The sequence below is a fragment of the Periophthalmus magnuspinnatus genome, chromosome 21 (assembly GCF_009829125.3).
Source record: "Periophthalmus magnuspinnatus isolate fPerMag1 chromosome 21, fPerMag1.2.pri, whole genome shotgun sequence".
NCBI lineage: Eukaryota > Metazoa > Chordata > Actinopteri > Gobiiformes > Gobiidae > Periophthalmus > Periophthalmus magnuspinnatus.
In genome coordinates, this window is record NC_047146.1 from 19,400,455 (window position 1) to 19,424,503 (window position 24,049).

The window sequence follows — 24,049 nt, forward strand, 5'->3', positions numbered from 1 at the left end:
TATTTTTTTCCACAAAAGGCAAAATAAAAAACAAGCAAACATGTGATGTGAATAACCCCCTCAGGTTGTCTGTAGAAGAACATTTAGGTTCTGCCTCTGTGTGTGATCTGAAAATCATTAGTAAAGTGTCAACCTTCATTCAGAAGGGGTTGACTACACAGAGAGATATTTGTTTTCATGTGGATGGATGCATGCGTGACCCTGATTAGCTAATCCACCTGTCAATCACACCCATCATGAAGTATTGAAGAAACATGTATTCTGAATGTTTTTGTAAGTAGATATTTATGTCCTTGGGGCTGTGTGATAACTCTTAAATGGAAACCAAAAATGTTAAGCAATATAATAGTTTATTGATTTATTATTGGAATATCTATCATCAAAATATATAAATTCAACATGAAATATCCCATGTTTGAGGCCTCCTGTTGGTGCATGGGGCCCTGTGCATTTGCCCTGCTGCAGACGTCCTCCCCTGCACTGTGGTGCTCCACACCACACTCACATCAATAACATCTACCACTACGGCCACAACAGAAAACATCTCTATGGAGCTTCATTCAGCAAATACAGGTTAGTTAGGCCGTATTCTGTACCTGAAAAACTCAGAAATCCCCCAAAAAGCACACAATTTTGACTTTAAAGAGGGGGCATTATGCAAAATGTATTTTTTCAGCTTTCTACCATGTTATAATCTTGCTCATCAAAAACATTCCTGAAGATGTCATCCATTCACATTTGAATCATTGCAACATTAATTTGACCCAGTAGATTCTGTTCAATGCTCAGCTCACAAGCCTATGTCAGCCATGCTCCCACACAACAATTCTCCATAAATAGACAAAACTATACAAAGCAACTTAACAAACCTGATGTGATGTGCAGTAGTTTCATTAGTGGGATGGGTGCTGGATGTGTTGTGATAATGCTTTGAAGGGGGGGGGGGGGGGGGGGGGGATCTAAATATGTTATGTGTTAGCAATTAATTAGTTAATTAATTAAGTGTAATACCCCATATTTAAATTAATCTAATGACAATCATTGAATAGGGAACCACAGGGCCATAATCTGAAAATAAGTAAACATCAGTAATCAATAAAGGAATTAAGATGATACAATTTATTTCTTAATTTTTATTAACTAAACATAGTTAGAAGGCCTTTAGGCATTTATAACAGGTTAGACTGAGCAAACAAACATTTTTATGCTTAGATCTTCAACACTTGACACACTACATACTTTATCAAATTTTTATTATGACTTTATCAGGGTAGATTTTCCAAAACTTGCAGTAGAAAGCACTGCTTATATGGTAATATAAGCCTATTTACCTGGAAGCATTTACCTGGAAGCCTGGGGACCATAAACATTTGTCTGTGGGCCACATTTGGGCCCTGAGCCATAGTTTGGACATGCCTGGTTTAAAATGAACTAGGTCTGTTTTTCACTTTTTTAAGACACTGTAAATCAGGAACAGAGTCTTTAACTTAATTCATGGAGATGAAATGTTATGCCTGGAATGTTGCACAATATAAACGAAGGCAAGGGGGTTGTGCCATGAGACACAGGTCTGATCTGTGGAGAGGCCAGACTACTCCCAGTAACAATCCATAAAAATACCCATAATGAAATAAATAACCCAGTGCACCTTTTAGTTAATTTAAAATATATGGTCACAGGGTCTGTCATTCATATTTGCACCTCTGATATAGTAAGTATAATTTCAGTTTGCGTTGATAAGCTTTCAAGAAAGAAATAAAGAACAATTCTTTCCACAGACCCACAGACTTGCATTAGGTTATGAAAGAAAAGAAAACCCATCTAGACTCTAATGGGTGCTCCAATAAGGTATCTAATATTTCACTTGTTGCTGTGACTGATGATTGGTATTTGCACATACAAATATTGATTTCAAGATTTTAAAATTCATAGCAAATACCACAAATTGAAGTACAGTATTAAGTTAACCAATTTGTGGGGAAGCTGGCCCGATGTGGTCAAAGTAGGAGGCAGAGTCAGAAAAATTCCGCAGTTATCAAAATTAATTTAATTTGCGTGGTAACGCATAGAAAAAAAATAATACATATTTACAAAAAAATAACTGTGCTCAACATAAGCAAAAAGCAACAGAAATTAAGAAACTGCAGAAACACCCAAGGTGTACCTGGCTACACTGATGGTCTCCCCGAAAGACTGACTTGCCCAGCTTTTATACCCAGAAGCACCTCCCCCAGGTAAACACCATTTACTTCTCAGGTACAATAGGTACAACTTTAGCAGGATCTCATACTACACTGCTTTACTTCTTAGGGCCTTTTTAACTCAAAAAGTGTTTAAAATAAAACTATAAACATTTATACATTACAAAATACAAAAAGACATTAAAACAAAAAGAAAATTAACTTAACTCAGTCCTCCCCTTCACGTGGTCCAGCCCGCGGACACTCCCGAACCTTTAAAAATGGCCACCATAGGGCACGCCCCCTCTTTGTCTGGACCATGTGGAGATTCAGGTAAGAGTAGATGGACGTATTGTAACTGAATTGACTACATTTAACCAAATAAAATATCTTTAAACAGGTGTGTGGTGATTAAATTAAAGGTAAACTAACTGAAAAACTAAACAAAACAAACCCGGGATAGTTCTGTTTAGTTGTATATTGCGTGATTATTGAAAATGATCAAATATGCGAATAAACAAAATTATGGTGGTATTAAAGGGATAACTTTGTCACACAATTATTGAATCAATAAGAAAAAACCCTGCAATATCAACAGTACTGATAAGCACTGATATATTGTCCATGTCTAAGCGAGACAAAGAGACAAAGAGCATGTACATTCCATACAAAAAGACCTTACACCAGGCATCAAGCCCAGGATCTTCATGATGAGAGAGTTAAGTTTTCAGTTTTCCTTCCTATAACAGAAGATTGTCCCATCGGCTTTGGTCCACTCTTAAACACCGAATTGGTCTTACAAGTAAAATAACATGGGTATTACCTTCACACAATGTTAAATCTATATCGTCAGACAGGCATCCTATAGCGCACCTCCTTCCAGAACCTGCTATTTGGGGAAACACAGGAGGACAGTGGTGTTTCTATGTCTCTTGTGTCTCCTGTCCTCCGCGTGCACACTGCCCTCCAGGGAGCATGGGTTGTCCTCCTGGTCCTGGTCTTCCACCAACACACGGCGCCCTGGGTCTGTCTGAGATGACGCACTGACTCTGGGAGCTGTTCCACGTCAGAGGCCCCTAGCTCCTCCAGTTCCACCAGGATCACCTGCACACATCAGAACACACTTTCAAACTCACATCTCAAAACTGCCTTAAAGGAGCCGTAAGATTTGGTTTGAAATTTCATAAACATGATCTGTGTCCCCAGATACAAGGTAATCATGTCCAAATCAAAAACAGATTTTACTGAAAACAATTCTAAAGCTGACGTATTATTGATTACAAAAACATTGGACATGATGTCCCATTTATATGGTGTTTTGGTTTTCAAGATTATTACCCAATCAGAAAGCAGAATGAGCCTAACCTGAGTCTCACATTTGAGTTGCCACTTTCAATGCTGAAATCCTGTTGTTTTAAACATAAAAAAGACTCTCTGATCTGAATTGTCACTCTTTAATCCCCTGCAGCCAATCATTAGCTAGTGCTAGTGCAGTCTCTGCAGGTCAGTGAGTGAATTCTGGAGGTTCTGAGCTTTCTCATGAGGCATGGCCTATTTACCGAGACCTTTACCTGCTCACAACCATAGAGATAGTGAGATTTAATGCCATACTCTGAAGCTTTCCAGGCAATGCAATAGCATCTCCATAGAGAAAAGCAGTTGATATAGTAGCCAACAACATAATAACTGCCAATAACCTTTTTGGCAAAATTGAAATGTAATATGTAAATAAAGTAATAACTGGCCAATAATGTAATACCTATGGTGTTTAGTCATACATTAAATTACACTTACACTGACAATTTCTGGAGTTGCCAGATTATTAAAATGACATGTAAAGAGCAAAATCTGAGTAATCTGATTTTTTTCTGATCATATTCACTCAGAATACTAACATCACAGTTTGCAGTTTGCATATCACTTTAATAATGAGATCATTCCAGAAACCTGACCATTTTTATGTGCATGTAAACATAGTGCCTACTCCTTGTAGTGTTTGGTGGCTACTAGTGTTTGTATGAGGACATAAGAAGTATTTTGAAATAGTTTGTGCAGGTTGGTCATAGTCTAACCATACTGTATCCTAAAGATGTCTTACAGGCTGATGTAGTTGTTTTTACAGAGTGTACTATGATCTGCTTAGTGACATCCTTACCTTCAGAGATCTCTCCAGCAGAGCCCTGTGCATGGCGTTCACACACTCCAGCGGTGTTCGGACATGCCCACATATGTCCTCCCCACACTGAGATCCGAGTTCTCTGTGGGGGTCCTGGCTCCAGCTCCTGTGGAACTTTCTGCCGTTCAGATGCTCTTTGTCTGTACTCAGGTGGGTTATGCTGGTGTTCAGGTGTTCCAGACTTATGCTTTCGGAGTTATTGTTGGTGTTTATATGATCCTTGCTCGTATTCAGGTGGTTCATGCTGTTATTTTGGTGGCTCTTACTCATGTTGAGGTTATCCTGGCTGCCCCCCAGATGGTCCTTGCTGGTGTTAAGATGGAGGCGATCCTTGCTGATGTTCAGATAGAGATGGTCCTTAATTATCTTCAGGTGAAGGTGGTCCTTGCAGCTGTCCAGGTGGTCATTGCTGCCCTCCATATGGTCCTTGCTGGTGTTCAGATGGCCCTTGCTTGTATACCCCTCATTACTTGTGTCCGTATGATCACTCATGGGTCTGGATAGCAGTCTGTTGTTGTTGTTGCTGCTGCAATACTTCTTGCTGAAGGTGGAGGCGGTGTAGAGCAAGATAATGCGGCGGCTGACCTGAAGGTTCTTCTCCACCGAGTCCACCGCAGCTGCACCAAAAACACATCATCTCAAAAAATCCATCTCGGCCCATCCCTACAATGTTTCCTCGCTACTAAACTGTGTATACAGTGATTTAATAGGATAATATACGGTTCCTAGTAATTTTTTAGTACCCTACCATGCCAAGGTAATGCTACAGGGAAATACCATGATAAACGATTATTACAATTATAGTATTAGTAAACTCACTGTCACTGACACAAAGCCAATTTTTACATCATTAAAAAGCATGAACTGCAACAAATAAAGAGCAGAATGAACCAATAAGTAGCTCTCAGGCTACTTAAATCACTTCTACAACACTAGTTAGTTACAACAAAAATAATGATAATTTCAAAATACAGATAAACTGGACCATAAAGAGACCATGGTCATCAGTAAGCCTGTATTCCACTAAATAGATTCTAAATAAGTTAGACTAAAAACATGTCAGACCTATTCAGACCATATCTCTCTGTATCTGACCCAAACTCACAAGACTACACTTGCACAGGAGTTCATGCAAAAACAACTATGTATGCAGAAAAAGTACAAGGAAACAATGTATTTATACAAAGACCGATTTAACTTGTGAAGAATGAATTTAATCTGCCTTTTAACAAATAAATACCAAAAAATAGCTTGAAAAAAGTTAGCTTGAGCTAACTTGTTCACTAACTTCTCCTTTCTGCTGTTGTTCCATATAAATCCTTTCTAAATAAAAACATTAGTTGACTAATACAAGTTTTGGTCGAAATCAACTGAGTAATCGACTAAACGAGTAAGGGACTATAACCCTAGTCATCAGAAAACAGTGTAGCTGTAGTCTGCGTTGTGGAGGGGCTATGGTGAGTGACTGACCGTCTCCAGGCAGGGAGTCGCGTTCTGGGATGAACAGGGAATATCCACAGCCCTCCTCCAGGACCTGGGGCAGAGTGTGGAGGGCGAATCGCTCCACCTCATCTGACCAACACAGCGCGCAGCTCTGAGGGTAGGCCACATACGCATCGTACAGCTTCCCATCTGAGGCTGAGGACAAGGACACAAGTGGTACAAGTACAGTCAGGCCAGTACTGCAACACGCACTTAGTAGTATTTGTCACAGCACAATCAGTTTAAAGCAACTATCTGTAAGTTTGTTTTTGATTTTTTTTTTACCTGTAGACTGCAGATTGTCTAAGATGGTTTATTATTTAATTTAATTGACTTGTTATACTTGTTAATTAACTGTTATAATGTTGTTTCCTCATCAAAAACATGTTTTGATGTTTTGTTTCATTCACACATGTTTAACACACAAACCCTGCATATTTAGGCTGAGTTCTTCTCTCAAATTGAGAACACTGTTCTACCTTGTGATGTCATGTGGTTATACAGGAAGTGCTCCACTGTGTTTCTAAACTCCAAACACCTTCCCCTTGAATCACTGGGATAATTTCAGACCTGGAATTGCCAACCAAAAGGTAAAAGGTAGCAGTTAACTTGAAAACTATCACTTTATAACGTCACAACAGATTATTTTGAGCTTTGGAGATGAAGATAGACTAATAATAAAGGATAACTCAAACACGTGTGAATGAAACAAAAACACAGCTTCAGATATGTTTTTGAGGAAGCAACAGTATTCAAACATGGCTTTAAGTTTACAAGAGTCAATTTTGCATAATATAGGACCTTTAACGTAGCACCTACATACACCAAACTTTACAATCTGGTGCTTTGACAGATTTGTTGATATCTGCTTCTGAGTTATTAAAGTTTTAACTCCAAAAAACTGGGGCAAAATAATACAAAATAAAGTAATATATTAGACCCCCTCTGTAATATTTTATCTAATAAGTCATGAAATTTAAACCTGGCTCTACCCATTTTTCAAATTTTTATGTCCCAAATATGTGCAATTTTGTCAATGATGTGGCAAAAACTCTTAAAACTATTACGTATCTCTATGTATCTGATCCAAACTGCACGGGAGTTCATGCAAAAACTACTATTTATGCAGAAAAAAGTATTAGGAAACAATGTATTCATATAAAGACAGATTAAATTTGTGAATCATGAGTGAGATAATCTGCCTTTTTAAATATGTATATATAAAAAAATACCAAATCTTCATCTAACTCACTCACTTCTCCTTTCTGCTGTCATCCCATATAAATCCTCATTATTTAAATAAAATGATTTGTCGACTAATACACATTTTGGTAAAGGCCTGTCACGATAACAAATTTTGAAGTGCGATATTTTGCCGAAAAAAAATATAGATGATAAACAATAATATTGAAACTACGTAAATTATGCCACACAATCAATCTAGAGCAAGATTATCCTCCAAAAACTACTGTAAATATCCTTATTGTAAAAAAACAAAACAAAAAACATGAGCTACTTTAAATAAATAGCAGAATGAAACACTTACGGACTTTTGTATCTATATAAGTCTATAATTCAACCCTCTACAGCTCAAAACAGTAAAATAAGAAAAAATCCTAAACCAATACAAAGAAAAAGTCCCCCCATGATAAATACCCCAAAAATAATTGTTCTGTCTGTCATTGAACCATAAGCTGATCTAATATGTAGGCCTACTATCCAAACCATTAAGGCCAAGAGCTCTACTTGCCTCGCCTCAAAAATAAATGGCAGCTCATTCAAAGAGATGTTCTTGTAATGGGGAGGGGTGACATTTACTGGTTGAGTTCGTGCTCGTGTCCTTTCACATCACTGGCCTCAGCTCTGTGGGGACTGGGCTTCCCCCTGTATAGTCACTGTCAGCAAATGTCAAAACCTGCACCTATTTAGGTCAGTGCTTCTTGAAGAGGCATTCAGGTCTTACTGGAAGAACAATTTTAATTGTATTTTTAAAGGGCCCATATTACCCTATGTTATGGCTTTCTTTACCCTAAATCTTTATTTGTATTGTTATGGATCTCTTTGACCTAACCTTCGTAATACCACCTGTTGTTTGTTATGTGATGCATCTCTCGTTTGTGCATCTAGCGGCCTCCAGCCACTTTGACTAGACAGCTATTTTCTGATCAATGTTATAATGTTGTTTTCTCATTAAAAACATACAACTCAGCCAAAATAAAAAATAGAGCTGTGTTTTGTTTCGGCTGTCATGTTGTGGTAATACAGGAAGTGCTCCACTGTCTTAAACTCCATAAACCTTCATTAGAATCATTTTGATAATTTCAGCCCTGAAATTGTCAATCTCTACTGAACAAAAGGTAAAAGGTAGCTGTTAACCCGAAAACTACTGCTTCATGACATCACAATGTGGAACAGAGTATTTTGAACTTAGGGGGATGTAGAGAGCATAATAATAATAATAATAATAATAATAATAATAATAATAATAATAATAATAATAATCATAATACTGCAGGTTAACTCACATGTGAATGAAACAAAAGTCCAGTGTATGTTTTGATGAGATAACTACATTCTAACATGGCTTAAAGCTCTCAAAAGTCAATTTTGTGTAGTATAGCACCTTGAATTTTAATGTAACTGTGAAATAATATCTATAAATATAGAATAGTTGCAGCCTATTGCATAGTTGCTTGTGATTTAAATATATATATATATAAATATGAATCTTATAAGAAAATATGAACTTAACAATTTTTTTTTTTTGCAATGTCTGGGCCTCCACAAAGTCCCAAGCAGGTCCATCAGCCGACGTACCTGTGCTGGAGTACAGTCCTGAGAAGGTCTCCCTGGTCCACAGAACCAAGTCTACTTTGAAGACGCGGTACACGTAGACACAGACGAGGAAGAGCAGCAAACAGGAGCCCAAGCCAAGGCCCACCGGCAGGAGGAGGTTAGGGTCTGTGAAACACTCAACATGAGTTTAATTGAATATGACAGGTTTTCATGTTTTCTAATGATGACTTGGTTTGGTGAGATAGTGGTCAATATGCATCATAGTTTTTACATCAATTAAAGCTACCATCTGATTTTGTTATCAGTAGATGGCAGATATGAAACCTATTCTTGCCTTGCCTTGACATGGTAGGGCATCCAGGTTATCACTCACTGCCCAAGTCGTGTTTGAATCCCCATGTCCTCCACAGGCATGCATCCTCCTTTGGTTAGCATGTGGCTAATGCTGATTTACCAAGGATACAGTTTGTGTATCCTCCACTCCCCTATTATAACTTATAATGCACCAAGATAATGGTAGAAGAATAAAATGAGGGCATGGATCTGTATTGCTTTCAGCGTTTAACTGAAATAATAATCATAAAAATTACAGATAAATAAATTCATCAAATAATAAAAAGCATAAAATAATAAAAACAATTATCTCTGTTATTAAAGGCGCTGTGCCTTTAACATGAAAAAACAACACTTACTTAATTTCAAGCGGTTTGCAGTGGTTCTAAGTTATTTCTCATTTACCTTGTACATTCTGAGTGTTATGGCATTCTTTAGCATAAATCTTTATTTGTATTATTATGGATCATTTTGACCTAACCTTCATAATACTATCTGTTATGTTGTTATGTCTTTTGTGTCTGGCGTCAAAGCCACTTCGATTAGACCAAACTGGCAAGATTGTTTTGGTGGTATAAATACTCTGTATTGTTTACATTTGTCAGCTGAGGGCGAGACGACACCGTTAGGGACACAGCTCTTTGACAATTGTGCACAATTGATTCAATAAACCAGACCTTTGATTCAAGACAACTTCCCTGTTTATTTTTATATCTTTAAGACTTTTTGACTATTAGAAATTCCACAACAATTAATTATTCACCTAATTTATCCTAATTATTCACCACGATGAGTTTATAAGCGCTTTTCACAGCTTTCAGAGAGCGTGAAGCTGTCACGGTAAAGCTAACATTTGCATGCTAATCCGCACTTTCAGACAATAAAACATCATAATTAGATGCAGAGAGAACACAGTGAACTTATTTTGACCCCAAGAGCTGCTTATATAAAATATCTGTATTGGGGCAAGACACATCTGGCTCATATATATGGGGGAAAAAATGTTAAAGCTATTTTAGATGTATTTTGAGGTTTATAATGAACAAAATGTGAAAAAAAGATCTTTTTATAGTGTACATAACAGTTGTAGCATGCTCTGGTCAGGAGTGGGTGTTCTGTCAAGAAAAATTCCATGTGACCTTCTTCTGAGACACACATCCTCTGCAACTCTGACCACATTTCCACTGCTGCTACAGCAACTGTACCGCTACTGGGAAGGGGGGGTAGGACCTGTATGCAGCAGGGTGAAGTAGCAGTAGGGGCTTCCTCGGCCACTCCAGGCTCTGCAGGTGTAGTTCTGGTTGAAGTCATCCTCCTTCAGTTCTGAGATGATGAGCCACCTCTCTATCCATACATTCCCGTCCTGAGACTGCACTGTCCTGTACACAAATACATACAGGTACTACATCAATACAACACTACCATACACCCCCATCCTCACACAGTATTGTACTACACTCCTATAGACACAAGTACTACATCAGTACTAAAGAACCTGTGTACACACACAGTGCCATCTAGTGGATGCAGTGGCTGTAGCTCCTGACACACTGTTTATCAGACTTGAGATTTGACCAGAGACCAACTGCCAAACTGAGGTGGTTCTTCTGGGCTATTCTGTACAAAGCAGCTGTGGGTTTCGCCTGGAGACAGTCACTGAACACATTTTTCTTTTGAACCCTGTCATATTAATGCCACGTGGCACATTTGAGAGTTGAAACATTTTCAGCGAAATTCGGCGCATGAGTTTCAAGTATCTGCCTTCAAATGCAAAGGCGTCCAACTAGAGGCATTTGGTGGGATTTTGACATAGCGGAGTAACTTCAGTATAACAGGCAGGTTTAGTTTAACAGTCCCCAAACCTACGGACCGCTGGGGTGTCGTGTAGACACGCTCAGAGGGGTCATCCAGTATGAACTCATTCTGGATCAGCCAATACATGTCCACGTCCAGCACAGGCTTTCCTTCACAGGGCACGTACACCAGGCAGCGCTTGGTCAGGTTAGCTCCTGAGGACAGATACAGAGGTAGACACTTAGTTACTCTACACAATTACTCTTGAGTCGAAGTTTTCCCAAATACTTTTTGCTCTTACTTGAGTAATTTCAATTGAGTGATATTATTTAGAAGTATTGATAGACTTGACAGATTTTGGTAACTCTACCCTCTTTTAAGGGTTAGTACATTTTTTCAATGTATTTAATTTTTGACAAATTGTCAATTAAAAAAAATAGAATTGTCCTTCTAGCAACTGAAGTCCCTGAGCACTTTCATGATATTGTAATACTAGTAAATGGTAAATGAAATACTGACCTAGCTCTGCTTTCAGCACATCGTTGGCTGGTTCATGTATTTGAGGATGTAGACAGTAATCACCTAGAATCATACAAATCACATTTATACACAAAGATCATTATATGCTTTATGCTAAATTGGCAAATGTGAGTTGCGAAAGTTCTGTTTTAAATCTGTTAGTCCAAAAATGAAGAAAACTTGTACACATTACACATTACAGTTAAAATTATTTTCATAAATATATCTGAACATATTGGCACAGTCAACGTGAAACTGATTAACTACTACTTTTTAATAAACCACGGTGTGCAATCAGAAATGACCCTGAACCAAGTTTGTCTCATTCTCAGTATATGGACAAGCCATGGCTCATGTGAAAGCTCAGAATCTCCAGAATCCACTCACTGAGTGATTCAGATCAGAGAGAGTCCTTTTAGGTTTAAACAAACTGGATTTCAGCATTGAAACCCAAATGACAGACTCCAAATTGTTCCACTTAATATTGATAATAACTTCACTGAGGGTCAGTGTTGAGAAAAGCACTTTTGTAAAACATTAAAGAATACTGAATAGTCACATTAAAATATATTTTGTAAGATATTCTGTTACATTGTCCAATCAGAGTGCTATATTCTGAATATGCCAAGGTCCACTCTATTGTCCCGTAGGGGAATTTGTCCTCTCCATTTGAGCCATCCTCCAATGCCATGAAAACTGTAGTCATGTGCCATCTGATACGGTGCCTGAGCGGCACATGACTACTGTTATCACAGCAACAGTAGTATGATAGTATGATAGTATACCTGTGACCTCGGCGTCGATGGTCTCAGACACGGTCCCGCTAACCCCACCCAGGTTGAAGGTCAGGGTGCAGGTGTACAGGCCCTGGTCATCTGACTCCACCCCCTCCACCTTCAGGTACGTCTCCCAATAGTGAAACCTGCCCTGGCCATCCACGATCCGCTCACAGCCCTAACGCACAGGGACAGACACAGCAACGATCAATTACTCTTACCTGGGTCAAGTGCTAAATATTTATCATAGATTTACATCAGTTAAGTGGAAACTTTAGGAAAAAAGTATAAAAGACAAGTAAATAAATATATAAATAAATACAGGAAGTAGCAGTGAGTTCAAAAATAGAATCCATCCATCTATGTCATCACCAAAAAAATTGTGGTGCTGTCATTAATTTGTGTTAGTCTAACCACAGAATGTAAATTAGACTTTGGCCCTTGTTTACATTATGTCCACTTGGTAAGTGGGAACTAGAATTACCTCTATGTATGACATCTGCTGCCCATGTCGAGAAACGAGGAAGTAAAATTATAAACAAAAAATATGTGAATGTTGTCAGTTGAAAGGACTTTAAGCCCCCACATTGTACCTTGTACCATGTGATGGCATAGCTGAGGCCATAGTGGGTGAGTTTGTGGATGTAGTCGTTTAGGGGACAGGACAGCCGGTCGGTCACTCTCTTGGTCAGCCTCTGTCCTGCTGTGTTGGGACGTCCACACAAAGAGAGGGGTCTCTGCACCACCAGCTTAGTCTGCTGCCGGTAGCACCTCCCAGGGGTACTGAGGGAGACCACACAAATGTCACTAATCAAATCACAAATGTTTTACATCAAGTTACTCTGAGTCTGATCAGCTAATTATTAGTTTTAGAGGGGATCTACTATGTCCAATCAACTTTTGAGAGATTTTAACAATGTATATAATTAAGTTCCCTTCTCATTTATCCTCTTAAGCTGTATATAAAGTGATTCACGCATGTTTGAGTAATCTCTATTCTCCTGTATTCAAGATGTCATTGCTCCAATCAGTGCTGGTTTTCACCACCGCCAGTACACGCACAACTGCTCTGAACTTTCTTTGTTCTCCAAGTTTATTTCAATAATTGGTAATACACTTAAGATTCAGCAGCGTCATGTAGAATGCATTGGATAAATGTAAATAAAAATCTGCTGCTCAAAAGTGTGAAGTGGGCTATCGATGGGCTGACAGCGTACGGCGCTTTGTTGCAGTGATGATGCCCTTTACAGTGACATATTGTAAAGGAGCAGGTGAGATACAGTTTTCAACCTGGAATTCAGCAGACTTGTTTCTTTTATAAAGTCTTTAGATGAATATTGCAATTTACCATGTCCAAATTATAACATAATGATCTCGGGGTGTCAAAGATTTTAACTATATAGCAGGCAAGACTAAAAGGGAGTTTTTTTGTACTTGTTATGTTTGCTCAATTCAACTTCAACAACAATATAATATTAGGTGAACATGTGAGATCTCACCAGATCTTTGAAGCTAAGCAGGGCTGGGTGTGGTTAGCACTTGGATCGGAGACCACTGGGAACCCCGGGTGCCGCAGTGGGACAAACTAGGGAAAAACTGCCACTGTGTCCTCGAGCAAGACACCCATACTACCTAGTACAGTATAGAAGTGGTTTGATCTTTTCCCTTTAAATTACTACAATCTAAGTAACAGTGAATAAAGTGTACTGCTCTTTTATGAAAAAACTCTAAAGAAGAAATGTAAGTAATATAACAAATATAACTGTAGTTAGTTTAGTTTAGTACAACCCGGAAAACAAACCCGTGACCCCTGGCTCACCTGACCACAGTAAAATAGTCTCCAGCGTCCTCAAGGGTGACATTCAAAAACCATAGAGTCTCCGCCATAACCAGGACCCGCCCACTCTGATTGCTGATTGGCTGGTTGGAGTCCGGCCCGTACCATGTGACATTGAAGGGCTCGGCTGATAGGTTGAAGACGGAGGGGGAGAGCAGAGTGCTGTTGAGCATGGCCACGTCTCCAGGGACAGAAAAGATGCGCTCGAACTGCAGGTTGTAGTTCTTACAGTCATCTGTAGTGGGCACACATGAGGTGAATCAGTCAAAAGTTCAGACACACTTTCAAATTCAAAGTTTTATCTTTATGTTTACTACTTTATACATTTTAGAAACATAATGAATCAAAATATATGAAGCAAGATGTATGAAATAGGGTTGTCAAAAGTATCAAAACTCAGATATTAATCAATACTAAAACTAGTATTGTGATACAAACTAGCAGTGATCAAAGCAAAGGGGAAAGACTGTTTTGAAGAATCTTAAAACACAACATAAAAGATGTCTTGATTGCTCTCATACATATTTTTCACCCATATGTGTCATTCATAGTTTTGATGTTTTCAGTGAGAATTTACAATGTACAAAACATTAAAGGTCCTATATTAAATAAAATTGTCTCTTGGGAGTTTTAAGCCATGTTATAATGCTGTTACCTCCTCAAAAACATACTCATTATTATTAGTCTGTCTACATCCCCAAAGCTCAAAATGCTCTGTTCCAACTTGTGATGTCATGTAGTGGTAGTTTTCAAGTTAACAGCTCCTTTTACCTTTAGATCAATAAAAATTGGCAATTCCAGGGCTGAAATTATCCAAATGATTCTAGTGAAGGTGTGTGGAGTTTAAAAACACATTGGAGCACTTCCTTGTGGCATGATATAGAATATAGAGACTGTTACTGATGTTAGTTACTGTAAAATACCTGGTCCAATGGTTAAACTCATATGGCTGATTCCAATAATCAGGGAAAGTGAGTTAAATCAGGGCATTTTAATCAAGAATCAAGATAAGGATTTGGCTATATCTAATTGTCAGTGATCAGCTCTTATGGAAAGGTCTTGTTTTAGTGAAATTTTAAATCTAAATCTCACATACTGTCTCTTTAAAGCATTTTTTTTTCTATTCATAGTTCCTCTTTGCGTTTATATTTCACGTGTCTATCCACAGGTCAAAGTCCAATAAAATACAATTTAATTATCTTTTTATGATGTTATGTGCAATGTGTTTTATGGTGTTACATGGGAACTGCAGTACACACAGCCGCCAGCAGAGTACAGCACTGAGACATGACATGTATGTGACTAAGCCCTTTAAAATGCTTATGATTCATGTCTGTCTTATTATGACTTTTGGTGGGATAGTACCTGTGGTAAATATTCATCAGAGTTTTACAACAGTTAATTGGCAGTTTGTGGAAAAAAGGTTGAGGAAAAAGTACAAAAAAAAAACCCCAAACAAAACATGAAGTAACACTAAGTTCTAAAACCTATTCCTTTAACAAAATACAGGTGTTATTGTTTATTTTTATTAATCTAATCATAACTATTCTGAAATTTGGACACGTTTTGCTCACAGTTATGGAAGTACCTCTATGTATGTTATATCCATAGACTGTATATATAAATGGACATAGCTAAACCACTAGTCACCACAGTCCAAATAGGAAGTGCTCATGGGCTCGCTTCCAGCTCCATCGACTCTGACTGCAATAAACTTTTTGAAAAACTGTCATCCCTCTGTCTATAACTACTGCTGTCAGGTTTGTCATTTTACTCTTGAAATGTCCGTATTAAAACGCTTTACATGATCCTGTTTTTACTTTTCTATTTTGTCCGTAAATCGAGATATGAGCATTAATAAAAGACAAATCAGGTGACTTTGTTCCCTGAGGCTGCTCTCGCTAACAGTCTCACTCCAGATTGACTCTTTGGTTGCCATGATACTCGTGATGGAACTCTGCACCAAACTGACCCATGTAACTGCTAGCCTCGCCTCATTTGGATGGAGCCTATGGGTGACATCACACTCCCTTTTTCCACATCTTTATACAGTCTATGGTCGTATCTGTTGCCCAACCAGTAAGTAAAATTATAGACTTCACCAAAACTAAAAAAACTAGAAAAAAATACTCAAGATTTTTAGACAAATCTTAAATATAATTGTGTTAACTTGGTCTTAATGAAATGAGTAGTCAACCCTGTCATATGCACTTTGATGAGCGTATGTTACCGTGTACGGAGGCGGAGCCCAGTCCGAGCAGACAGCAGAGGAGGAGCAGTCTTAGGGCGTCTGTGAGAGGGGCCATACCTAAGGACAGAGCCAGGGAGCAGGGTTACACATGTTCACATACAGTTTAATGTATTTATATTGTTATTGCTTTGCATTAAATGTTCCACAGTATGGCATTCAAACAAACTATCTCCATGGAGACAAGCAAGTGACATTAGCAGGCCACGTTACAGGTCGTATCTGTGGAGAGGCCCTATTCTCAGTAAGAATACACGTTTATCAAGGTATTTGTAACCGTAAAAACGTTAGTAACTGAATACTGAAGAGATGCTTAATGCAATTCTGTAGAACATTCCAAAGCAATCATTTCTCCATGGAAACAAGATGCCATCCACCAGAAAAGTTACACAGTGCACCTTTAGTCCTATATTATGACATTATGAAAATGAATCTGGTGAAAGTCTATGGACTTTTAAAACACAGAGGAGCACTTCTGGATTAATACCCGATGATGTTGCTTTTTAAAAAAAAAAAGACAATTCACAATATTTAAAGTGGAAGTTAACACTAAATCAACTTCACTATTAAACTGTGTATATGTTTTAATTAGTGCAAACCAGGTACATTTGCAGCTTTGTGGTGAAAAACAGTAAAACATTTTGTGTATGCTGCCTCCAGTGCCTAATGCAATTTCAAGAACTACATGACATCACAAAAGACTGCCCTGATTACAGTCAGGGGTTTTTCAGATCAGTTTGAAGTGGAGTGTTACGCCAATCACACTGTTCTTTATTCTTGCAGACCCCGTCTCTCCTCCCCTCTCACTCTCCCCTAGGTCCCATAGGTACTTGGCAGCTCTATTTAACATGTGGTAATGGGAGGAGTTTAAAGTGGGACATTTAGTCCCACTTTAAAACAACCCATACAAAATGTCACATTTGCTTGAGTGCCAAAGACTTTGTATTCTAATTTGAATACTACTTTTTAATATTTGACATGAATGGAGTAGGTGGTTGAGTAACTTTTGGCTCCTGTATTCAGTGACACACTTGGTGTGGTATTTGTGGAGTCACTGCTGAGAAAGGGTTGTGTTAGAGACTGGAGCAGATTGGAAAAGGAATTATTAAACAGGACAAGACAAATATTTCACATTCTTCTGATATATTATCTTCTGTTGTATTCATTTTTATGCCAGATATGTGGCCCATTTCAAAGTAGTGCTCTCACAATACTAAAATTTCAAACTCAATTTTGATAATAAGGGATAGACTCAATATTATATTCAGATTCCAATACCATGGTGATAATAAAAAACAGATAATAAGATATGACAGGGATCCAGACAAACTACTTAAGTTGGGTGCACCGGTGCACTAAAGACGTTCATCTGGGTGCACCAGAGCATGTTTGGAGGGACCAAAACCCATGGCTTATTTCAGCCATTATAATATATTGTCCTTAAATTGCTTTACAACAATAAAAGCTATATAAATAACTTTTACCCAAAAATACAATTCATGTATTGTATGTACTTATTAAGGAAAAACAAAATAATATTTAAATAATGACTCATTTAATCTATTCAAAGTTGTTTATTTGATAAATAAACATTAAGACTATCTTTAACTTTTCTTTAAGTTAAAACAGAATGAGTTAGAAGCCTATAAGGTTAATTAATAAAAACCTAGGAAAGAAACATTGGCTTCAAAAACTCAAAGAGGGAGGTTTGTGTTTTTAAGGATCTTTACTCTTCACTATAGTAAGTGCAGAGTGAGACCTCTTACTTTAATTTTCAATAGTTGATCTTTGACATCTTTTGCTGTTAAGTTGTATTTTATTTTTTACTTCACACAGTGGTAGCCTCATTTGAGTAACCAAACATAGTGTGGATGACTGACACAATCACCCTAAAGCAAGATTTTCTATCCATTTATATCATCTATATATGCTAAAAACTGCAATAGATACATAACAGAATGAAACACTTAAGTAGTTAGTTTGTATCTATAATGAGCCGTAAAACAATTCTGAATCGATGCACACATAGTAATAATCCAAATTTGGTGAATTTGAAGTTTGATTACGTCCGTTTTGTCTTTATTCTTTGTCACCAAAGCTGTCCAGTGTTACACAATGAATATGTGATATCAAGAATATCTTTCTGTTCAGGATTTGTCTGAGGCTTTATTTTGGTGTGATGTGATGAAGATCATTTGAGTTTTGAGTTCTGGCACATGACACAGGCAAGGCAAGTTTTGTAAAAGGCAAAGCACCAGAGTGAACTAAAACAGGATTTTATGACAGTAGTGAGTGGAGTGATCTGGAGGTGCAGACAGATGTACTTCAGCCTAATTTAGCGGAAATCTATTACTATTTTCATCACGTTGTCATAACATTTGATTGATAAATGTAGAACTCACTTCAGATTGACACATATCAATCCAGTGAGAGACAGGTTACTTATTGCCCAGCTGCTAAACTAGTGCCGGTCACAAAACAATTATGCACAAATAAAACTGGTGAATTATCTGCTGATAAATAAGAGAAAAGCCCAATTAGCTTTTATATAAACTCCTACTTTATGTTTGATTTATCATAAAGCTCCTGTCAGAATCCAGTGATTCAACAAATTTATAAAAGTAGCCACTATTTGATATGACTGGTAAAATGTATGGTAAAATATTAAGACTCACTGGCGCATCATTCCTGCATTTCTTCAGACTCTTAATCAGAAACCCCAAGTTGTCAACTAGCCAAACAATTTTTTATTTTTTTTAGATTAGTCGACTAGTCAAATAATTATTTCTATTGTGCATTAAGATTTTTTAAATGCATTTTTATCAGATAAAGTTAAAAATATACTAGTGCAAGGGCTATTTTAGGACCAGCTCAAACAGAGGAGAGCTTGAGAAGAAGCCTCAGGAGATCAACACGAGAGAGCTCCGAGTTTCTGTCTCTGTGCCATTTAAGTCTTCATTCTGAGACTTCATTTCAAAGCTCACAGTGAGGAGGAGAGTGAGGAGGTTTAGAACAGCACTTTACCGTCCAGATGGTTCTTATGAGGAGACGCTAAATCTCTACACTGCTGCACACATGTTGGATACTCTCATCAGTGTTTTTCTGCTTCTTCCCTCCTGCCTAATAAAGCCCACAGGTCAAATCAATCTATGAGAAACAAACGCATAACGTGTGCAAAGGCATATAACTTTACATTTTGTTGCCTACACACATTTTTTTCCAGATTTTGTGAGTATAAAATACGGCTCTAATGCCAGGAGAGGGCACAAGAAAATCATGCTGTGATATTCAGAGATGTGAACGTGAATGTGAACTACTCTTTTCGCTGGTAGTTGTACAAAGCCTTTACAAACTCATCGTGGTTAAGAATTAGTATGCTCAGAATGAATAAGGTAAGTGAGGAATAACTTTGGACCACTGTAAACTGTTTAAAATGAACTTGTTCTGTTTTTCAGGTGTAAATCAGGCCTTTAATATGTCCATACATTTTGTTCATTATAAAAGGCAATATTGATCTAAAAACAGCTTAGTGGAACCATTGACCTGTTACAAAAATCAGAAGTGAGAAGCATTGCCTCTTCATAGTAACATTTCACTGTGTAGCCAGCAGCAGATTTTCATTTGTGTTTTTATTTTTGGAAAATGTACATTACATTTTTTTATTGTATACAGGGTATAACATAAAAAACTAAATACCCAGAAATAAAGAATAATATGTCTCCTTTAATTAATCTTTTCTTTGATCATTTGTGCCAACTAATTATTCATTTATTTCAACCCATTTTTCATGACAGTTGTTTTTCAGCACTGTAGTAAATAGAAAGTAGCTGTGTGGACTGTAACCCTGAGATGATGTGCAGTAAGTCATGTGACCAGGGCCATCACCATGACCTTTGACCTTGTTTACTGTTGCTCCACTCACTGCTGCCATAAAGTCCTGTCAAATGAGCCTGAGAGATTTTCCACAGTTTAATCAGTACAATCATGTTATATGTAGAGGAGATATGATGAGTATTTCCTCTTGAGATGAGAACATGTCGCTCTGCCCCACAACAAATGTGAAATAAAAAGAATTAGAAATGATTTGAGTATTTTTGACTAATTAAAGGAGACATTATGTAAAATTGCCTCTTTTATAAGTTTTTATCCATGTTATACCATGTGTTCCCTCCTAAGCTTACTCAGAGTTGTATTTCAATTGATTCATACATGTTTGCATAATCCTGTATTGTTCTGCATTAGAGGTTTGAGTGGTAAGAAAATGTCCACAAATGCACACAGCGCTTCCCTCTGCACATTTTTATGAATAAAAATAGGCTGAAGTACGTCTGTTTACGTCACCATGTTTGTATGTTATGTTTACTCACAGTGCTGTTGTGTGACTGGTCACATGCAAATGCTTCACCTGAAGCCGAACAAGACAGATTCTCACAAAAATCACGAGAAGTCTTCTCGCTACCTAGGCTAGTGAATTAGGGGTCTGGGGGACAAGGCCAAGGGAGACGAACCATATTTGTTTTAGAGACAATAACTTTATTGGTTACATGTTTATATTGCATTTACTGAAAGAATCTCATACTCAGGCACTAAAGTGTGGAAGAAATTTACAGAAGATGTTGGGGAGGATAAGTGAAGAATGAAGTGGTGACTGAGCAGTGAGACAGTTTTTTCATGTGTTTTTTATGCGCATTTTGTGCTATGAAACTTTCAGGAGGTGGCACATCACCTGCATTATTCCATAGAAACAGAAAGTTAACACCATGCGTCGGAAGAAAAACATTACGATGGAACAAGCAGGTGGAGGCCCTTTTCTAGGCCATGTAAGAGCCAGGTTTATAGAGATGAAAGCCTGCTCACAGTAAAGATGCATGTTTTTCAGTGCAATAAAGACAACCAAGTACACGGACTACTGTCAAGAACCAGTCAAACTCCTTCGTCTCTGCTAATAGTGGCTCAGTGGTCCTGTCTTTAGTGTGTGTAACAGTAGTTTGTGAGGCCTGTGTATGCTTTGGGGAAACGCTTGTGTAATGATGTTTGATCAGAGCTGTGTGTTCAGACGCAAAGGGACAGGACAAGACAGACTGGTCAGTACTTTCCATCTCTTGTCCACACAAACACGTTGGGTTTCCATACTTCTAAGGTACATTACATTGCCTTTTATTCCTTTTCTGGTTAATGATCCTAACTTTAATCTAACCCCTAACCTTAACCTATTTCAACCCATATCTGAATTTTAAACCACATTGTTGGTCTAATAATAAAGGATTTACATCAAGGTGATATGATTTTTGTCCCCATAAGAGGCCCTCACAGTGTGATAAATATGTGCAACCCTTTGTGTACACAAAGTACACAAAGTACACAAACAGAGAAAGTGTTTATACTATCACAGATTTCCTAAACAGAAAGACAAGGACTTCTGGAAAATGCTCTTGTTGTGTCAAAACTATTACGTATCTCTATGTATGTGACCCAAACTGCACTCACAAAAACTCCTATTTACACAGAAAAAAGTACTATGAAACAAGGTATCTATATAAAGACAGATTAAACTTGGGAATCATGAGTTTAATCTGCCTTTTTATATATAAATACCAAAAATACCAAATCTTCATCTAATTCACTCCTTCACTCACTTCTGTTTTCTGCTGTTGTCCTTATCATTGAAATAAAATGATTAGTTGCTATCAACCGACTAAATGACCTGCTAGAAAAATCGCAATTAGATATTTTTCCCCAGCATGTGCTGGCTACTAGCTGCAACACCCTTAGATTGTGAATTTTGGTTGATTGCCGTAAAGAACAAGAAATATTGTTTGTTTTTGTTTGGGGGTTTTTTAATCTCTGGGGCATGCAGTATCTTGGGTCAAAGCAGCCCAGTGAAGAAGGATCTGATCCCGAGAAGAGAAGTGAAAGTCCACACCCAGAGGAACATGTTCTCCTGACTCCACACTTTGAGTCTCACACTGTCCATGAAGGAAAATTAATAGTCTACAGTCAGCAAACAGCTTCATCCTCCTGCACCAATGCATGACTCCGCATTTTCAGTTAAACATTGTGCTGAGAGACCATCAGGTCATTATTAGGGTGCTGTTTGCATTGCATTTGTTGCCAAGGACCACCGAGATGCAGTTATTTGATGACCATGCAAACCACTGTGCCATGTTTCCATTGTTTCACTTTGGAGCGAACCAATGTGTGGTCCTCAAGTTTCTCCACTTTCTTAAGTCAACTGTCCTGCATGATGGAGGGGTCCTAGGACCTTGTGGGGTACTAGCTCCCAGTGTGGGTTTCTTTAGCAATAAGGATGAGCTAATAAGTAGAGCCTTGTAGAGCATAAGTCTTGGACAAGAGAAAACGCAAACTCGGGCAAAAACAAGAAGTCAAAAAGCAGATATAAAGTTAAAATAATCATTAATTACTCACCAAATGCTGACTTGATCTTAAGATAAACCACTGTATTTCCAGCTGACATGTTAGTATAACAAAGCTAGCACATGTTAGTAACAGCTGTTTTCTGTTTATCAATGTACAGCAAGACTGAAAATCGGATATTTCCTGTGCATAATACATCTGACAGCCAAACCCAGTGCATTTCATAAAGAGATGCTAGTGAAATAAATGCAAAAAAAGCTGACAAGTCAAGATTATCCAGTTAAATAATAATCATCATTATTTATTTCACAATAAAAGAACTAAAAAATAATAAGAGTGAAAATTTTAGAATTGAAAATAAGTCATTTCAATTCAAGCTATACTCAATAAGTAAACCTAAATGTATGTTACATTCACTTTATTCAGAAAGTTTTATTTGACTTGAGGAATGGTGATCTATTATTGTTATTGTGTTGCCTGGCATATTCCACAGTATAGTATTAAATTTATCTTCTTGGCAAAATATTAACATTTCCATGGAGACAAGCAAGAGATGGCCTAGAGTTGGGTGATTGGGCATTTTTTATATTGACATTTTGTTCCCTAATTATACTGCGATAGACAGTATTACTGCTTGTCCATCTAATTAAGACAAATCTGCTAAAACCAGAGTTAAGTTTTGACTCAATTCACATACACAGTTGCTAAGATAACACACATTTATTAAGCAACAATGTGAATTTTGTTGATTTAAATGCAAAATACATCATTAATTGACTAACAAACCTCATGTCTCTCTACCCTCCACTAATACGCACATCTGCTCCTGCCCACTGCCACCTCACTCTGCTTTTTTTCTTTTTTCACCATTTCAAACTCTAAATCAGGGGTAAATTTGTGAAACTGACAGTGAAGAACATTGATTGATTGTGAAACATAATACACAAGTACGCATGGAGGAAGCGTTTCTTTCCTCTTTCGCGAGATGCACAAAACTCACAGCATCATGGCCACACAGACAACGCACACACACACACACACAAAACCAAACTAACACTGTACTGCACTTTCAATTCAGCAATATACAACATTCAACCATTCAACCATTTAGCAGAGTATGCAGTAGGCAGCACCTTTACACCAAATAAAGGAAACATAACGCTCACTGCAGCATCACCACATCAGTGAGGGCTTTTCTGAGAAAGATAAAATGTGAAAACCACAAGACACAAACTAGGGTACACTATATATATATGGTGTGTAAAAGCTGTTCACTAGAGGAACAAGTACCATCTAAGAAAATATTTGTCTGTTTCAGTACCAGCAGATCTAAACCAGATTTAAAACAGAACTTTACTGGGTCTAACCTTTTAAAATACCCTGTGGCATCTACTATGTAAGCCACAAGAAAATAAGCTTTGAAACAATGGACCAAATGTCTCAGTAGATTGAAAACCATTTGCTGTTTGCATGGGAGCAGAACCTCAACAGGCAGATGGAAAGTAGCAGTAGCTAAATCTGGTACAAATCATC

At 37.7% G+C, this 24,049-nt stretch overlaps 1 protein-coding gene across 1 annotated transcript in view; it reads right to left on the minus strand.

Annotated features, from left to right (window-relative positions):
- Positions 1-1,114: 1,114 nt before the first annotated feature.
- The window catches only part of LOC117389779 (interleukin-1 receptor-like 1), a 28,953-nt gene continuing 6,018 nt past the window's right edge, over positions 1,115-24,049 (minus strand). The window contains exons 2-12 of the mRNA XM_033987502.2: positions 16,124-16,201; positions 13,876-14,128; positions 12,650-12,839; positions 12,066-12,234; positions 11,281-11,343; positions 10,838-10,976; positions 10,198-10,346; positions 8,656-8,799; positions 5,827-5,994; positions 4,336-4,973; positions 1,115-3,284 (exon numbers count right to left, since the gene is read on the minus strand). Of these exons, the coding sequence (XP_033843393.1) occupies positions 3,030-3,284; positions 4,336-4,973; positions 5,827-5,994; positions 8,656-8,799; positions 10,198-10,346; positions 10,838-10,976; positions 11,281-11,343; positions 12,066-12,234; positions 12,650-12,839; positions 13,876-14,128; positions 16,124-16,199 (2,244 nt within the window). The 5' untranslated portion in view covers positions 16,200-16,201 and the 3' untranslated portion in view covers positions 1,115-3,029. The remainder of the gene's footprint in view (positions 3,285-4,335; positions 4,974-5,826; positions 5,995-8,655; positions 8,800-10,197; positions 10,347-10,837; positions 10,977-11,280; positions 11,344-12,065; positions 12,235-12,649; positions 12,840-13,875; positions 14,129-16,123; positions 16,202-24,049) is intronic.